At 42.6% G+C, this 18874-nt stretch overlaps 1 protein-coding gene and 1 long non-coding RNA gene across 2 annotated transcripts in view; both read left to right on the forward strand.

Annotated features, from left to right (window-relative positions):
- The first annotated feature begins 843 nt into the window (after positions 1-843).
- On the forward strand, positions 844-2441 carry LOC125308403. Its single transcript, XR_007195869.1, has 3 exons — positions 844-1136; positions 1215-1279; positions 1438-2441. It is a non-coding gene; the product is annotated as an uncharacterized LOC125308403 (long non-coding RNA).
- A 3286-nt stretch (positions 2442-5727) lies between these two features.
- Positions 5728-18874, forward strand: part of ssh2a (slingshot protein phosphatase 2a) — a 30155-nt gene continuing 17008 nt past the window's right edge. Inside the window, exons 1-2 of the mRNA XM_048263994.1 lie at positions 5728-5913; positions 10568-10611. Coding sequence (XP_048119951.1) covers positions 5851-5913; positions 10568-10611 — 107 coding nt within the window. The 5' untranslated portion in view covers positions 5728-5850. The remainder of the gene's footprint in view (positions 5914-10567; positions 10612-18874) is intronic.

The raw sequence follows: 18874 nt of genomic DNA on the forward strand, positions 1-18874 counted from the left end.
GGTAAAACCAATGTTTTAGGTTTTTTTTCATACTGACAGTACTCTGTGACCTCGAGAAACGTAGATCTATGTGAAAACCACCCAGATTTCTCCTTTAAGGAACGTCCCCAGAACGTTCCCTTGAGTTCTTAAAGGAGAAATCCGGCGGGTTGTTAAAGCAACACCAAAGAGTTTTTTGTACCTTAAAATAATGTTTCCAAAATCGTTTCAGTGGTTCATCATCTCGTAACAGGGTGAACGGCACTTCTGCATTCGCTTCGCGGCCCTCTATCGGCTATAACCGCACTATGTAAGTTTGCCAGATCGGGTAGCGGATCTGTTCGATGGAATGAGACATAAGAAACTACAAATTTCTGATGTCGCAATACATCGTACTTTCATAAAATCATGCAACATATTCTACTTTGTCTGTGGACATCGTTATTTCCAAAGCAGTGCTGCAAACAAATATAGTGCATGCGACAGAGGAAAAGTTCTTTGGTGTTGCTTTAAGGTTAACTTCTCACTTCATTTGATGTAGCATGTTGTTGGTCATTATGAGATGCTAATGGGGGGGGGGGGGTGCATTGGCCTCTGGGCCTCCCTGCTTCCGATGCCCATTTTGACCGTAACAACATAAAGGCTATATCTAATTTGTAAATTCCAAATACAAAGAAAACGTTTTGTGAAAACCTGCTGCCTAAATCGGTTACAATGTTTAGGACGTCTGCAAGGTGAAGTGAGGGCCTAGAATAAAATTCATAAAGTGTAGGCCTATCATAGCACATTAGATTTTCTAACACTGCCCTACTCAAATATATATGTAGTCTACTGCCCTCTGTCTGTTACAATCCACTCGGTCGCTCTTAATGATGAAATGCGAGGAAAAGCTCCGATAACGATTTGATCGCAGAAACTGTATCGTTTTAATGACATCTCGACAATAGCCTACGTTTCACTCCAAGAAAATTATATGAGGGATAATTAAAAGGAAACAATAAGTCTATGCAGGGAGTGTGCAAGCAAGCAATGACCAAAGTTCAGACGTATTTACAGATTCACAGATTTCCTGAATCAACAACTCAACCGACGCAAGCGAAGTGTTGCGTTGTCCTTGAAAATCTGTCGTGATTTTATTCGTTATGAGAATAGTAACAGTGAGTATTCTATTCGTGTTTTTTCATAATATATGGTTAGATAACGCATCTGCTTACAAAAGTTTGTCCTCACTAAAGCCTGCAATTTAACATGGACGGGTTGTTCATGGATAAGGGAGACGCCTTGAGACACCAGCAACTTGGTAGGCTGTTCTTAACTTTTCCCGCACGTCTAAGGCCTAGGCCTATATAACTGTTTTTCTTATTATACGCGGGCTATTTCTACTAGGCTATGCAACTTTGCAGATATCAGATGTTTTAGTATACGTTGTTCATCGTTCATTTTTCTCACCCTTTACAGGTCTCACTGTCTCTGTTTATGTATGTGTCTTGGTAGCGATTGTCATTCTCGCTGCTGTAGTCTACATGCCCCCAAGACATTGCCAAAGGAGGAACCGGGATGAAGAACTACTCTCACTCACTGCTCACAGGATTTCATAGTTTCGAATATCTCCATGTATGATTAATATTGTTAAAAAGAAACAAACATATTTTCTTAGAAAGGTCTGTGATATTTTAATCGCCATAGCCTAACATCTCTAGGGTAGGCTATTATTGCATAAAGGCTCGCCTATGCCTATTTGTTGGCATGTCTTCACTGACATCAAAACAAAAATGACTTGCCTATCAACAAGTTGATTTTGTATCATTCAAAGAGGTAATCATGAGGATGAACAATATTCGTATGTTCTTATAAGTAGCCTAATTGCTGTAAACGTATCATATTGCAGTGTGCATTTGTCGTGAGTGACCAGAAGAGGGTAGTAACACCATTCTCAAAACAATAGTCCTTGGATCAGACTTCTGTATGTAGCCTATGTGCTGTGTGTCCATTGTTGCTTTGGTCACTGCACTGCCCACTTGCAACAATAGCCTACGTAACGAATATAACACTTGCAACAATACGAATGTAACGAATTTTGCAGAAGTTATCAGGTGAAAGGTGCATGTAGTTTTGTAGCACTATGGTGTTCAAAGCAAACATGTTATGAACAAATGTAGGCTAATTTCCCATTCGTCTACAAAGACCCTTGAGTGAAGCACAGTCCTAAGGATGACTGTAGAGTAATTTAACATTCACTTTCCTCGAGGATTTGTCAGATAGGCCTATTCTGGTGCATGAAGACTTTAATGACTAAATCTGTAAATGCAAGGCAGAAAGTGACTATATATTGATTGAGAGCAATGAAAGTTTTGTCACCATGAACATGTGTCATTATGAATAAGTCAGTTGTTGTGACCAATGTGTTTCAATGTGATCATTGCTGTTTTGTCATATTCAAAATTAAACATCATACTGCACAACCTTAGTGTAGGTGGGGTTCATCTCTCTTTTTTTTCAACAGATCCAAATGTGTGAAGCTCAGCTTTAATTAAAATCCTGAAAAGCCTCATTCGTGTTGTCTGCCTTGATGTTAAACCCCGATTGTTGCCATCCCTGATGGTAATCCTAATCTCATCTGCCAGCGCTCCCTTCACTAATCCACACTCTGTGTGTCAGAGATAGGGGCACATGGATGCAGGCGGCGGTACAACATTGTCTTATATGAACAATGGTGTGAAAGTCACAGTTCAGAGACCTCTGGTAAATGAAGACTGTCTCAACCACAAACAGACTGTGTCCACACAGTAAACACAGTCTTCATTCTCTAAAAGGCTATCCGACGAAGGCATTTCATAACCAAACCGAAATTCTTTTTTTTTTTTTTTTTGGGGGGTATAATCCCTTATTGTGTGTTCTCTTTCCTGATTATTGTTCCGGCTCTTCTTTGTGTTCATGTGATCTAGTCAAATGTTCGCTTGCCACCAGTGTTATCTTGCCATTCTTTCCAACTACTGCATCTCGTTCTCGTTGCCCAGACTGACCACATAGAGGACAGCTTGATAAGAGCACAAAGGCCCTGTTATCTGCAGAGTTCATTACACAGTATGTGAAAAGATGGAGTCCCACCCACACCCTAACCCTCAAAAAACACTATATAATTTATTGTACCAAGGATTTCTATGATAAAGTGCAGTTGCTTGTCAACCTTGCATCACCACGTTGAAGATTTGCATATCCAAGCATGTGTGTGAGGGTTCTCCGAGCATATTTGTTATCAAAGGACAATCTAGACATGAATCCACCCTGCCCTTGCCATTCGATTTGGCCTGTGATCACAGCATAATGAAATGCATGGAGGGCCCTTATATTTATCAAGGTGAGGAATGAGCTGTCTAGGGACCTAAGAGGGCCGTTACTCAAGGGAGAGATGGAAGAGTGCTGCTCCTTGGCCCATGACAATCAATGAACCCCAGGGAATGGATAGAACCAGCTGCTATGGGGTTTTAGTTTGCTGAAGTATTGAAATCGCAACTTACACACTGGAAGTCATTTTCAGGTTGCCAGGGTTCGAACAAACACATTTTTTTTCTTTCTAAAAAACACATTTATGATAAAGGGTGACTGTGAACATGTACCAACCTCTCCATTTCAATATTGGATAGAGAGGAAAAAAGGTGAAAAAAATAGCTTGGAGAGCGCGATCATCAATCATCTCAATGACCCCTTAAGTCACCACCTCTCTGTCTCTCTTGCCTCGACAGTCTCTCTCCCTTCATCCCTCCCTCCTTTTCATGCTCAGTCTTCACTTTCACTCACACACACTCTTCTCAGTTTCTCTGACTCGCATCCTGGTCACACCTTTACTCAGTTTCACTACGGTATTTGCCGCAGGTTAAACAAAACACATGGAGGTGGATGCACTGTTTTCAGTCCAAGGGGTGAAGGGTTGGGAGCTGATTCAACTCTGGTCATAGTGTCCACATAATTCAGCTCAGATGATCCTTGTTGTTCCCTGTCTCTTATTTATTCAAGTTAGTGCAGGAACTCATCACATGGTCGATTGGCTATTAGCTGCAGTGAGCCATTCAGTTCAGTCACATGACTGAGTCCAAATGCTTGCTTGAACAAGGTTGTGCCAATATGTGGCACCACTGTACAGAATGACCCACATTGGAAGGATTGTTTGCTATGACTAAGACAGTCATGGAGACTCAGGCTTCCCCCAGTTTAGTAGGTTAAAGAAGAGACTATGTGAATGTGAGCACCCTTAAGGATATTCATACACCACACTTGAACTCAAGCCCACATACTAGAGCACTGTCTGCCTGAGGCACCAACGTATTACTGTTCTGTTACCCCTGCTCAGCTGCACAAACAGAACTACAGATGGGATGGCAGTGTTACTGATATACAGAGGAAGTATTAGGCTACCAACCCATCAGTTTGAGGCTTTATGACATTCTGTTGCCGTTTCAATTCTTATTTTTAGGTCTATAGTTTATTATTTGCAAAAGAAATGAACTCACTCATGCCGTTCTATATAGCCAATAATGACATGGCATCTTGTGTGTTTTTCTGATTTTCTGAATTGTTGTGTGGCTGCTTTTAAACTCTAATTAGGAATGTGTCAGGTAGACTACCCAGTTCCGTGAAATTCCCAGTGGTAAGTCAGCTAGCTAATGATGTACAAACAATCTCTTCACCATATACCAGGTCCTCAAATATGCTCATGTGAGTGTAGGCTATTGTGGGTTGCTAAGCTCTGGTTTCTGTGGTGGATGCCACTGGGAATGCAATAACTGCACAATGGTAGGCAACATGCTGCAGAAAAATGTTAACTCACTTATTCAGATGCTCAAGTAGCCTATAGCTGATTGCTACTTTGCTCCACCAAAGAAGAAACTATAGGGATCTAATGACTTCAGAGGAACAGTGATAGATAGATAGATAGATAGATAGATAGATAGATAGATAGATAGATACTTTATTGATCCCCAGGGGAAATTCAACGTCTCAGTAGCATAAAGACAACACAGACACATTCACTAACAGCAGAAAAAGTAATTAAAAGTATATAATATAATGTAAAAACACAACTAATCAATAAGGACAGTAAAGATAAAGAATTTACTAAATATACCAAAATACAAATTATACTAACTAACACTTAAACTAAATCAATTCTAAAAACAGTATCCACATAGTGGTGATTAATCAATCAAGAGGCGCTTGCAATGACTGAGGCAGGGACTGAGCCTGTGATTCTCTGTGCATAGTAACGTAGGTAAGGTGCTCTGTGTGAGTGAGTGTCGGTGATAGTGCAATGGTAATAGTGGTCATGGTGATAGTGCAAATGAGTAAGTCCAACAGTGCAACAGTGCAAGAACAAGTCTATATATCTATATATATAACTATTTTAAGAAAAGGTATAAGTGTGGCCACAGTTCGGCTGTGGCATGGAGGGAGGGGTTATGCATATGTGCTAATGTGCTAATATAGCACGCAAACAGTGAGGCAGAAAACAATGGTAAAAAGTGGCTAGTGGACAGTATCCAAACATGGAGGGGGTGAAGAGGCAGACAGACTATGCAGAGGACAGAATCCAGGTTACCACTCTGTCTCTGTTGAACCCTGTTGAGCTTGTTTGACAGTATTTATTTTAAAAAAGTTTCTTATGTTTGAGTCTACACTTCAGGTCCCCTCCCCTAACCAGTGCTTTATCTGACAGGAGTCGGGAAGTGCGGGCGCATGCGCAGCATACTAGTGGTGAGGGAAGGAGTGGAGAGACAGCATCAGCAACGGACGAACCAGCAAGTGCACATCTCTGCATTCAAATTATGTTACTCTTCGCTTTCTCTGATATTTAAGTATCGTGTTCCTGGACATTGAATGGCGCTGGTCACAGTACAGCGGTCGCCAACTCCCAGCACTACATCTAGCCCCTGTGTGTCGGTGAGATTTCTTCCTATCTGCTGATTTAGCCGGTGTGACTGTTGTATCTGCAGTTGTAGCCAGGTAGCTGGTTAGCTTGGTTGCTATCTTGGACGAATTCGAAGCCGCTTATTCCAACTTAGCTTGTGCTGTATTCTTATGCGCATGCCAGGAATGTCAAGGCTAACATGGATTTAGTCATTTGTATGGTTTCTTTGAGTAGAACATTATTGTGTCTTGAAGCATACTAACGATTCTAAGCTAGCAGCTATCTAGTAAACACAAGTTGTTTGCATGTATTCAAACATTTGTATGAACGCATGGCGAGCTTGCAAAAAGTGTTTCCACTGGTAACATGTACTGTTAGCGATAGAAAGCTAACTAAGTTATTGACCACTTAGCCTAACAGCAACGCTGCTTTCATCATGTGGCGGGTTACCAGTTGTTAGAAAAAAGTATTTGGCGGATGGAGCGGGTAGCACTGTCGTAAATAAGGTATGCTTTGTCTAAGGTTCGCTTGATTAATATGAGTATGAGTATATGCCGTAGAGTGACATCTTGCTAGCTAGCTTGGCTGCATCACTAACGTTAGCTAACATTAGTGTTAGCTATCTTGGTGAATAACTGTTACTTTTGGTTAGGAAAGTACACCAGCCCATGGGTTTGGTAGCGTGTAGCAACAATACATCAGTTAACCTGGGTACCTTTTACTGTTTATGTATCTGCATCTTTAAGTTACTACATGTCTTAGGCTCTGTGTCCGTCCATATATCTCTTCATTGAGGAACCTCGCCAGCCAGTTAGCTGAAAAGCCTGAGGAAGCATTTCTTCTCAACCGTATGAAGTGGTTAGCAAACCATGGTCGTGTCAGTCTATGAGGCGTTGTCAGTGTGAACGTTACGACCGTCAAGTCTGAGCCGATGTTGTATAAGTTGATCCAAGAACCAGTTACGATGAGTGTGAAGCAAATCTGACCTGTCTTGTTTAAGGCTATAACCTTAACGTGTGGACTGTGGAGTCTGTTGTGATATTCTGTTAGTTTACGTTAGTTCATTGCATTGGGAAGTTAAACCGAATTAACGGAAGTGTGACACACCATGTTCCTGTAATGTTGTCTGGTTTAATCACCATTGTATAGTGTTGGTACTATGTTTTGGTTGTAGGTAATTTAAGTTTTAGACGCAATTTAACACGAAATCTTTGATCAGGTTCTTTGACAAGATTTGTGATATGACTTCAGTAGTACAGCAGTGTGTGAATTAGAATAGATTACCTGTTTTGGTTTCAAAAAGGATTAGTTTGAAGCTTAATGAAAGTGGCCTGTTAGTGTGCAAATTAGGCCACATGCCAAGTTGAATGATCTTTACTCATCATAATTGTGCCATGCACTTTTCATTATAGCAAGTGTAATTGACAAGCGTTTTAGGATGTCAGGAATTCCCATTCATATTTTGGGGTCTTTAAGGTCCAGTTTTGAAGTCTGGTAGACTCTGACCCAGTTTATGTAATGTTGTCTGTGAATTTACAATAGCATGTCTTGTCTTCTGCCTTTTACTTGTAATATTCCCTGTGGCGCCATGGATAGAAATCGGGTTGCGCGTGTAATGGGCTGATTTGGCCCTGTGGTGTCGATGATACCAGCTGCCCATCATGTGACCCTGGTGAGGCACCCATGTGAGTCATCTTGTGAGATGCCTGGAGTTTTTTTTCCCTGAGAAACACAACATCCCCAGTCCTGTTGGCCTGATTTCTCCTCAACATGCATGCTCTCCATGGGCCCACTGACTGTATGTCTTGGGATGGGCCGGCGTGTGTGTGTGTGTGTGAGAGTGTGAGTAAGAGAGGGGGAGAGACGGTGGGCATCACATCATTGTCAGTAGACTGGCATGACCGATGCTGTCAAAAGATGTAAAAGGTGACTCTACATCTCTGTGTGAATACTCTATTGAAATTAATTTAATAATCGTTTTGCACAAACCAGCCTTAGCCTATTGCTCTTTAAAATGGTTAAATAAGCTAAATGACTGTAGGCTAATATTCAGATGCTTTGATGTAAGAGGCAGTAGGCCTACTGATTGGTGTCTCCTGACCAAGACCAAGCAGAGAAATCTGCCTGGTAGCACTGTGAATCCTCTGCTCCCATTGGTGCAGGAGGCAATCTATATGACACTCCCCAGCTCCTCCCCTGTCATGGTATGGTGGTAACCATGGAAACCCAGTTCACATAGGTATGACAGGCATTGACTTAGTGTTATGAGAAGGGAGGAGTCTCCTCACTGTGGTTTGATGGGTGGTGATGTATGTTTTTTTGCAATTGGCAAGCTTTGAACATAAAAACGGGGGTCCTGAGTGACTCATGTTCTTACCATTTCTCTAACTGCGTTTCTGAAATTGCATTAGCCTTGCAGAGGAATCTGATCATCTAATTGTGAGCACACACTGGCTCTGTGCGGAGGCTCTGTCCTATGGTCCTGTCAGTGCATCTGGAGGCCAACTGGATATCTATGCAAATATAGGCCTAATGAGTTTATACACCACCATTGATACTGGCTTGACAGTTGTACGTCTCTGTGTTGGTCATTTTTTCCTAATCATTTCTTGCCCCAGTAGACTAAGATGCATAGAGAGCGAGAGAGAGAGCGAGAGAGAGACTACTGAGCGATATATAGAATTAGACATGAGTGATTCTTATTCTACGGGCAGATGATGAATATGGTTAACCTTGTAGAATTAGAATTCTGTGGTTAACCTTGTAGAATTAGAATTCTGTGCTTAACCCAACTCAGTGTTCAGTGCAGAGGGGTGCTGCTTTAGTGTGAGTGCTTGGCATCACAGCTGGACCAGCAGGCTGATCTCTGGGAGAGAGAGAAGGGAGAGTGTGCTCGATGTTGGGGATTAGCAGTAGCAGGCCAGGATTAAACTCTGTCTATTCTCTATTCTGGGTGGGGGCTGTGGACTGTTGGAGTTAGTGGGTGGGTGCGGAATAGAGATACTCAAAAAAACAGTCGTCTTCATCTCTGATGCTTTCACCCGTCCAGTAACAATTGTTTGGGATTAAAGGTTTTGGACAGAGCCTGGTATGGCTGAAAGTGTTCAGTTATCCATCTAGATTAACTGGATTTGGTGGTGTTATTGTCTGAATCATGTAGGCTAGCCTACAGAGGGGTATTTCACAAAACCTAGATAAGGGATTAAGCTGGGATTTTTAGGTTATCCTGGATGAATTTAGCCTTGACTTGGTTTCACAAAAGAGATGGCACATAAGTTACCATGGGGATTTATTCTCTGCACCTAGCCTGGTCCCGACCAGGCTAACAGCCAAGCTAAGTTAATTCTAATGGTAATTATGTGGTCTTATTGGTTCAGCTAGCTGTCATTCACATCAGACCTCCGTGCTAATTTTAAGGAGCTTTATTCCATTTATAAACTATTTGCTAAATGTATTTGCTCGCAAAACAAAACAGATTGTCTGCCTACTACCATATGGTTATTATTTTAATTGTGATAGCCTTATAATTATTAACATAGGCCTAGGTACTCATTGTTTGCTTATTTTATTGATAGACGTTTGATGAATAGCCTACTGTAGTTGATTGGAAGTGGAGGGGCAAGTTTTCAAAGGTATTTTCAACTATAATATTAAGGTATATCATATGTGCATCTTTGCAGTGGCAAGCGCTTTCTTAATGATGTTGCGTGCCTAGACAAGGAAGCACTCACACGTGGGTGCATACATAAAATTTGCATTCAGTTGGTCTACCACGCCTACTTCTGCTGTTTTACAGAAATAGCCATGATTCCCCATTCCAAAAAGGATAACTTTACTTCATTGTTAGTCTATATCAAATGCGGTTGTTCACTTTGTGTGAGTGACGCTATTTTCCGCGTCTTTTTTTATTCCAACCGTGGGCACTTTGGAGCAGAAACGAAAACGCGCACACATCCTGAATTACTTACACCTGGCTTGACATAGTCACTCCTACTCGTCCTGGATTGGCATTTGTGAAACGAGTTGAGCTAGGATGACCAGACAACGCTATGTCAAACCTCGCTTTATCACTTATCTTGGATGTCTTAATTCTGCCTTTGTGAAATACCCCTCAGGCCTAGTGGATGTTGTTGAAATGCCCAATTATAGGTGCACTCCAGCCATACATAGTTGGTGAAAGTAAACTTCACGTTTTTTTTTTAATTGGATAGATTGAATGAGTGAGAGTAGAGAAAAAAAAAAAAAATGCTATCAAAATCTACACACCTGTCCAACATTTTGTGGTAGACTGTGAGTCATTGTGTAGTACACCATCAGAAAAGGTTTTTGCAACATCACAAAAGTCTAATAAATTGGGACCGGGAGATTGTTAACTGCAGTGTAGTTATTGCATGTTTGCTAAGATATTTCAGTTTGGCTACGTCTGTTTAAAAGTATTTGACATGATGTGTCTGTGCATCATCACATAGCTATCCAGTGTAATGTTTATTTTTCCCCCTAGCAGCATATTATGATTTCCTGTTCTTTCCCGGCTCTGTATGATGACGTGTGTGGTGTCAGTGCTTGTGTGCTAGTACTGGTAGTTATGGTTTCCAGGCCTGTGTGTGTGTATGTGTGTGTGTGAAAGAAAGAGATTCCTCTGCTTGGGTGGGTCTGATTGGCTGTCTGTTTCTCTCTTGTGTGCAGGAAGCAGACAGCGGAGACGATGACCGTCGTGCTCAGCCCAGAAGGTAAGCTAACCAGATCTATGATCCAACACTACAGCGGTCTAAAAGCATGCTAAAAGAACAGTTACAATTATGGTCCAATGGCCAGTTGACTACCCATCCCACTTGGGAAGTAACTGTGTGTCTGTGACCCCCACTTCACCTCTCATATCCTTCACACATATTAGCCAGTGTTCTGAGCAAATGCACTGACAATCACTTTAGCCAGAGGCTGGGACAAATACAGGTCTGTTTGGTGTAGACTGACTTGAGTCAGTCAGTGATGGTAGATAGAGTGCTATGCAGTCAGTGACCACTAAGGGGACTCTAGTCTACCACTAATGAGTGAAGAGAGGCCAGTCCGTGCTTCTGTGTTGGAATAATGAATCTTTCTCTATTGCTTTCTATCAATCAATGTATATCAGTTCACTACTTTGTTTTTTTTTTCAGTCAGCTTACAACTTACAACTGATTTCCACGACTCTAGAGATAGTACTGTGTACTTTTAAAATGGGCCATGCCTGTCCTAGTTGGTTATTACTAAATTATCACTATGAAGGAATCTATCGCTTTTGGTTTTGGAGTATTTTTTCAAATTACAAATTCAAATTCTGACCCCATTTTCAAATATTAGTTCTATGTAAGTAATTTGATAAGCATCTGATTTGCAACCTGAACAGGAGGCACACAGTTCTACTGTAAAGGACCCTGTCTGCGTGACTTCGCTTGCGTAGTGTGCCACGGGATATTTGCATGATGATCCTGATAGTGGATGTATCTGATGTGGCACAGCTTGTTTGTGTGTCTGTTTAGAGGAGTGCACGTCACACAGCAACATTACCTTTTATTGTTGTTGTCAAGCTGTTTTGGCAGAGGCCTCTTTTTTTGCATCTTGTATGAATCTCATTAGAATCATCCAGAGTTGCACGGTACGCTGCGTGTCAGAACAGCATTGTGCGATACAGAACGGTACTCTCAGTGGTATAGTCTAGCTAGCTGTAGTGGGTATACTGTGATCAACCCCAAATGTTAATACCTATCCTTGCCTATTTTAAGTGGTTATACTGAGTTGATGCTTTTTAAGTGGGTATACTGCGTAGTCCTCCGTATCACGTACCCTACACCACTGGGTACTCTTCACAAAGTTTGTCAACATAAGTGCTTGGCTTCAGCAGCCTGTTGCTGTATGTTATCAAGATGTGTGTCTGTTAGTACATGTCAGAGAAGCTTTGTTCAGGAGAGTTTCGCTCAAGGCAGAGAAGCTTACACACACACTGCTTCACTTGCTCGCTCACTCAGCACTTGACCAGTTATGCAACGCTGCTTAACCCCCCCATCCCCCCCACCCCTCCTCCCCTCTCCTTTACAAAATAAGTTTGGCTGGCCTGAGAATGACTTGCATGACATGAGTGTTTGCAGTGCGCGACACATTACATATCAACCACCCCCAAGTCCCATTACGCTTCCCCTCAGAACTCCAAACTTCAATGCCTGCCACACATGTGGGCTCAATTATAGATTAGGTAATTCTCTGGTGAGCATGGTGTCATGCTGCATTGACCCCCACGCTGTCTGAGCACATTCACATCCTTATTCTCATTTGGCATGCCCACGCCAGTACCCCACCCCATATAACTACCTGACCCTGTTTGACTCTATTACATAACGCTCGGCCATAATTAACTCTGTATTAAGTTGTGTTACGCTCCACATATGGTTTCAAGTAAAAACTGCACAGTGAAAACAAGCCTTCGGAAAACGTCATGCAACTTGACGTGCTCTGGTAAATCGCTCTGGAGAGCCCCTTTCTGGAGGGTGCAGCCAACCCAGCCCTGCACCTCAGCACCGCAGAGTAACATACAGAGCAGCTGAAAGTTGTAGCCCAGCTTGGTTTCTCTCACAGACAGGGGTGAAGGGGATCAGCGCTTTTCAAGTGTAAATCTTGATCTCTAATTGTTCCCATGCAAGCAAGGCACTCTTATGGATCTTAAGAGGTGTGTGTGTGTGTGTGTGTGCGTGTGTGCCTGCGTGTCTCACTTGAGTTTTCAGAGAGCCTGGGTCTGTAGGGATGAGCCACAGCACGCAGGGCCCGCAAGGCTCTCATCTTACGTCTGAAATTCCCACAGTGCAGATGATTTAAAATGTTAGGTTCGAGCCTGCACTTGTGGTGGGAAGACCTCAGGTAGCATGCGCTCCATGCAGATTAGAATCAAAATAGAGCGCTGCATACTATAGAGCTCATTAACACGGGTTACTGTATTTATGTCCGTAGGAGCGAAGACTTCCAGGGGATATTTTTATGTGACCTTCTAGACATTGGCTGGATAGTGGATGCTGGCACTGTGCCTGTTAACAGCTGCTGTGGCAGAGCAGGTTATTCAAGCTTACTTCTCTGTGGAGGGTGGGCTACATCGCTCCAGCACACAGCCCCGGGCAGGGTAGGGCTGGCTGGACCCAGCAGGCTGAGTCCTGTACCACCACCACCACCACTCCCTTTCTCTGGCAAACTAATTTCAATTATGTTGCCTTCAGTAAGTTTCTAAGCTACTCCAGCCTGCGGGCTGCGTGCGAACTAGGATTATATTCTCTTTGCTGCCTTCTCCTGTCCTCTTGCAATGTATATGACATCTATTAATGAGTTCCTTTCTTGGTTTGACTGGTCTCACCCAACTTATGACATGTTTCACAGGTTTTGGTAGACACACACCTGGAACTGAAAACTAATTTTTCAAGCCAAACTGCCCATTCACCTGCACATGAACATTTTCACTTGGCCTGTTTTTGAAATGACAGTGTGTTTTGCCAGGTAGTCACTATCATTGTGGCTGACTCTGTCATTGCTGTTCTGTCACAAGTACTCCTTAGCTTCTTAGCACTTGGGAGCTCTGCTCAGAAGCATTGGGAACAGCTGGCCTCCTTCTCCACCATGGCCTTGGAAGGGGTAGGGGTAACTGAAGGGGTTCTCATAATCTTGGGCAGATACCAACGTGCGACCTTTCCCAGAGAATTGCATGCAATAGGGCACCCGTTGCACAACTGCAGTTAAAATGAATTTGTAAACACAACATGACCAACATGCCACATGCGTAGATCTCCTATTTCTTGACCTGGAAAAATGACAGCAGTACGATCTGAAGGGTTACTCGGGGATAGACAAATAAGCATCACTCACAACATACCGACACATCAGTTCCCTTGTCTCATGTGGTTGTAGTGTCTGTTTCTCTTTTTCACGTCACTGTAAGATGATCTGTGTTTATTTACGCGGTGTGGAGATGGTGACTGAGTACACAGCAGCATGTGACGGAGCCGTAACTAAAGGAGACAGGTGTGTTGACACCTCTTGTTATTGTGATGTAATCACCTGTGTGCAGGGGTGGTCTTGTCTGAACTCTAGGTCTCTAGTATCACTATTAGTCAAGAGAGAAACTTAGAATAAGATATTATCACAGGCTATGATAACGGTGGTGTCATGATGCAGCGATTCTGCAGTAATTGTCAAAACAGCCCTAAAAGGTGTGTGCGTGTGTGTGCGTGTACAGCGTTAAATTGTCTGCCATAGAATTTGCCAATGCGAAGTGCAAAGAGTCAATCCTAGACATGGAGTTGGAGGACCGTGATGAATAACCGAAATGGTTAGGCAGATAAATGTAGCTTATAATTGTCTGCTTTAGTCATACAAATATATCACACTTTGGTATCACAATACCAATAATATATTGTGCAGACCTAGCAGAAATATGCCAATATCATTGTGTTGATTTTTTTTTTTGCATCCCACCCATAGCTGACTGGGAAGCCAGTTCTAGAGTCTTCTCCTCTGGCATTTTTTTACAAAGATGCAAGGCTTTGTTTATCTCTGGAGCCCTTGTGCCTCACCCAGTGTAGAGGTAGATGTTTGCGATGCAACACAAATTATCTGACCTGCTATGTAAGAATCCTAGACTTGGGTCCAGGTTTTATTGACCTTTAACATGTTAATACAGGGTAGAGGTCTGCGCGGGACAGATTTTCCAGTCCCGCTCCCGCAATATTCTGTCCTCCTCCCGCAGTAATGTCTAATTTTTAGTCCTGCTCCTGCCCGCATCTGTAACGTTCCCGTTACAGGGATGTAATTTAATGTCCCGCTCCTGCCTGCTAAAGCCTGCAGAAGATATGCAGGCTTTCTTTAGAAAAGCACTAACAACTGAAGTAGCCTTGTGGTGCCCTCTTCCTCTGTCATGCTTTTGATTTCGACAACGAATTTCGACAACGGATTGAACACATAAACAATAATATCCATTATAGGCTGCTTAAAGGCACACTATGCAGGTTTTTTAGCTTAATATGCAAGTTTTTTAGCTCAGTATACCTTCATTAACCAGCTTCAGAGTCATTGGAATGGTTATATGACTTTTTTCGGGTTGAATGGTGTCCGTCTCGCTTCCCCCTAGCGCCTGTGAGCGGAAAAACCACCCTTGCAACTGTGGGCAGGCGGGCCGACGGCCTCAGTGTCAGGAAGTAACGAGTGTAACAAATTGCTTTACTGCATTCAAATACACATACATGCCAGGCACCAGCTAGAAAAAGGTAGCGATGGAGTTTCTCAGCCATTCGTCATGACAGAGCAAGCAAAAAATAAGCAAAAACTGAACAGTAAGGAAATTGCCAATACTGCATAGTTTACCTTTAAACTATGCTGCCTAACAGAACATCCAGCTCAACTGTAGCCTACTTATGTAGCCTACACTACTTTAATATTTTATTTTACACACATATTTAATTTTGCGGGAGTGCAGTGAATCATCTGTTTCTCCCGCACCCATAAACGCATCTCTCATCCCGCCCGCACCTGCAAACAGCTTTCAAAACTTGTTCTGCGCTGCACTTTTTTTCCATTGCAACCCGTGGGACTCCCACGGGAGTTCACGCCTCTAATATAAGGCTGTCAAAAATCACACACACACACACATATATATATATATATATATATATATATATATATATATATATATATATATATATATATATATATATATATATGATAATGACTATGACCATGATGACCCCTATGAGATCTCATTCCAACAAATCCAGCCCACAGCCTAATGTGGGTCTGACACTCCTTTGTTAATACCTACATCAACCTTTACTAGTCCTGGCTGATGACTCTGGGACAGACGGCAACCGTGTCAACAAACAGTTGGTCTGCAAACAAGGGCTAAAACTAGCTGAGCACTATAAACAATCTGTGTTTACAACAATGGCTTGGCTGTACCTGAATGGCCAGTAGACAGTGACTGAATTCTGAGAATGAAAGGCCACAGAAGGCTATATGAAGGCTTAGCCAACACATATATTCAATTTCAAAATCCTACCATCCATTTTGCAACTGTGCAGCTTGAGATACCAGAATACAAGGGGAAGTGACGAGACTTATTAACCAGAATCCAAACAGCACAAGGAAGCCAAACCTGTTTTGAAGAAGTTCACTGGTGCAAAGGCTGTGTTGGAAAAACATGCCCCTTTACTTGGAATTACTTTATTGACTACAACACGAAGCAAGTTGAATTGTTCCTCTCATATACATGTATTGCCAAGTCTAATCTCAGCTAAAGAGTGTAGGCTTACCTCCCTGTTTATCACCTATCATGTGAATATCATCTCCTTTGAGCACTTCAAAGTAAACAGGGATGTTTTATCACTACTAGGCTAGAAGTCATAAATTCATAAGTTGTTGTTATTGAAAGGTATAGAGAATTATATCACTTTACTGGATGTTGCGCTAATGCATGACCAAACAAAGTGTTGTCTTCACATTACCCAAGGCCACTTGAGGACTGATTTTGCCTGCTAACTTGGACAGCCTGTGTTTTCTATTCTAATATGATTCTCTAGCACTCATGTCTACCTGCCAACAGCTTCGTTCTAATGTGATTACCTGTACCAACAACCTGCTGTTCAGGAGATTAGGGAGTGCATCTCACCAACTCAGACCCAACATACTTTGGATTGAGCTTGTTTCCAACCAGGCAGCAGTAAGTTTATCTTTGCAGAGGATTTCTGAGTACCTTCGAGGAAACCCATCACGTGTGGCGCCAGCTTGTTGAGGCTGAATTTATCTTTTTTTTGTTGTGTTGAAACTTGACGTTTTAAAAAAGCTATTTATAGCATTGGACCCAATGTCCGCGAGCCATCTAAACAAAAACAACAAACTGTACCATTACTCTCAAATTGTCAGTGAGAGCAGTGATGGTGTTCCGCCTCGCTCTCCGTCGCTGCTTCAGGACCAACCTTGTGTCGTCAGTCTCGGGGCCCTGCTGCTCGCACCTTCCACCCCCCCACCCCGAAGCACATGTCAGCAACTCCTCCCTCTTCAGATTTACCGCTGCAGTCCAAGTTTGTTAGCTTGCAAGAGCTCCTGGTTGATTCGGAATGGGAACGAACGCGTAAGGTACAGCCGGCTGTGTCAGCTCCCGGTGTCTCTTTTGACGATAATCAGCATATGTCGATTAGGCCTACCATGTCAGATTAGTCCGTACATCTGCCATGCTGACATCCTCTTGATTTGACTAACTACACCGCTACCTCGATCGACTCTTTATTTTAACTTTTGAAGTACGGAGAACTAGAATACGTGAGTGTTTGGAGCTAGCGTTGGCTAATTCTTGATAGCGCAAGTAGGCTTCCATCGTCGCTTCTGTTTGTTGAAGTTATCCCGGTTTTAGTTTTACCTCGTTTTGATTAATGTCGGAAACGTGGACGCGACAAGGAGGTCTTGATATCACTACATGATAACTGCTCCGACTCAAGGAGTTAGTGAGAACAGTTGCATTCCCATGGAGTAGCATAAAGAGAGCCTCGACTCAAAGGATATCCTGCGCCCCGTCCAGAAACCCTCCCGCTCCGGCTGCCTCGTACAACCATGACCCTGGGGACTGTAGCCTCCACTCGGAGCTCGGCACCAGGCTGCTTCTGCTCCTGTTGCGGGGCAAAAATGGTGCCATACTTCTCGGAGAACGCCGTTGTATCTCAGAACCAGATTAACCAACTGTGAGTATGCCATGCCTTGCCTTAGGATTTTAAAATACGTTTGCTATTACTTTAGCGATTTAAGCCAGAATTGCGGTGGTTAACCACACCTTTCTGTTTATTAATTAACAGAACATAATATGATGTGAGATTTATGTAGTACTGATTAGGATGTTGGCCAGGTCCACTGCTCATTTGGTTACATTTTTAGAACTTGATGGAGGCAGTTACTGTTTTGTCACAATTGTAACATGTAACAATTAGGGGTAGGCCTTAAAAATGAGTTTACAGTATTTGAAATTGCGAAATTTTTTACTCGGCCTTCCATCAATTTCCTTAACGTGATGCAACAGGATGCATCAGAGTTCCTTCCTCTTGTGAAATATGTACAGTTACAGCTCTGATTCACTCACCTGTTTTGCCGATGAGTCCATAGTCCCTCAGTGGGTCATTTCTGTTACTGTCTATGGTCATACCCAATGATGTTCTTCCTTATAAAGTAAACGGAGGAAGCAATATTTAAATCCAACCTTTAATATCGTCTTTCGAGGAGATACGACTTCTACAAACTACTTTTGTTTTTGTATTGTTTGAAATAGTCTAGTTAAGCCATTCTCCCTGATACCAATTCAAGTACAGTTTTTAGCAACAATGTGGCTTTTGTGTGGGGAAACCTGGCTGGCTCTGTATCATTGCCATTCATCACTGAGCACAAGCTTGTATCCCCAGATCCCATCATCTAATCCCAGTAAGGCCAACTGAAATGGGTGATTTGAGACATTGCTTTTTGCAGAGGCATGGCAATATATTTTTTTTCTCTTTCAAACATGGCTTTAGGACAATTGTGTATAGAATTCAGCATTCCGAAGTGTGCGTGTGTGTTTATCTCTGTGTGGGTACTTGCAGCAGCACTTGCATCCCACAGTTATGATGAGCAGTCATCGCCTTAAATGAATGCCCCAGTGTACTCTAGCAGATCCCTGTGTGAAGCAATGGAGGGATAGCTTATACAAGCCAAGACTACTGGGATCAAGAGTAAACTGGGCTCTTTAACCTAATCCTGACAGAGAGGGGGGAGGAGAGAGTGGTTGACAGCAGCATCTTTGGATGTTCTGTGTGAAAGTGCCTCGCCCTCATCAGCAGATTCTGTGTGATTAGGAGTCAAGAGAAGCTTCTGTGGGAAACCGCTGCTTCTGCATGATGCAGTTTGCCTCAGTGGTCAATGGAGTGATGCATACACTCCAACTGTACCATTCAATCCAGCATTTATTTAATG

Source organism: Alosa alosa, chromosome 15 (assembly GCF_017589495.1).
Source record: "Alosa alosa isolate M-15738 ecotype Scorff River chromosome 15, AALO_Geno_1.1, whole genome shotgun sequence".
NCBI classification, from domain to species: Eukaryota; Metazoa; Chordata; class Actinopteri; order Clupeiformes; family Clupeidae; genus Alosa; species Alosa alosa.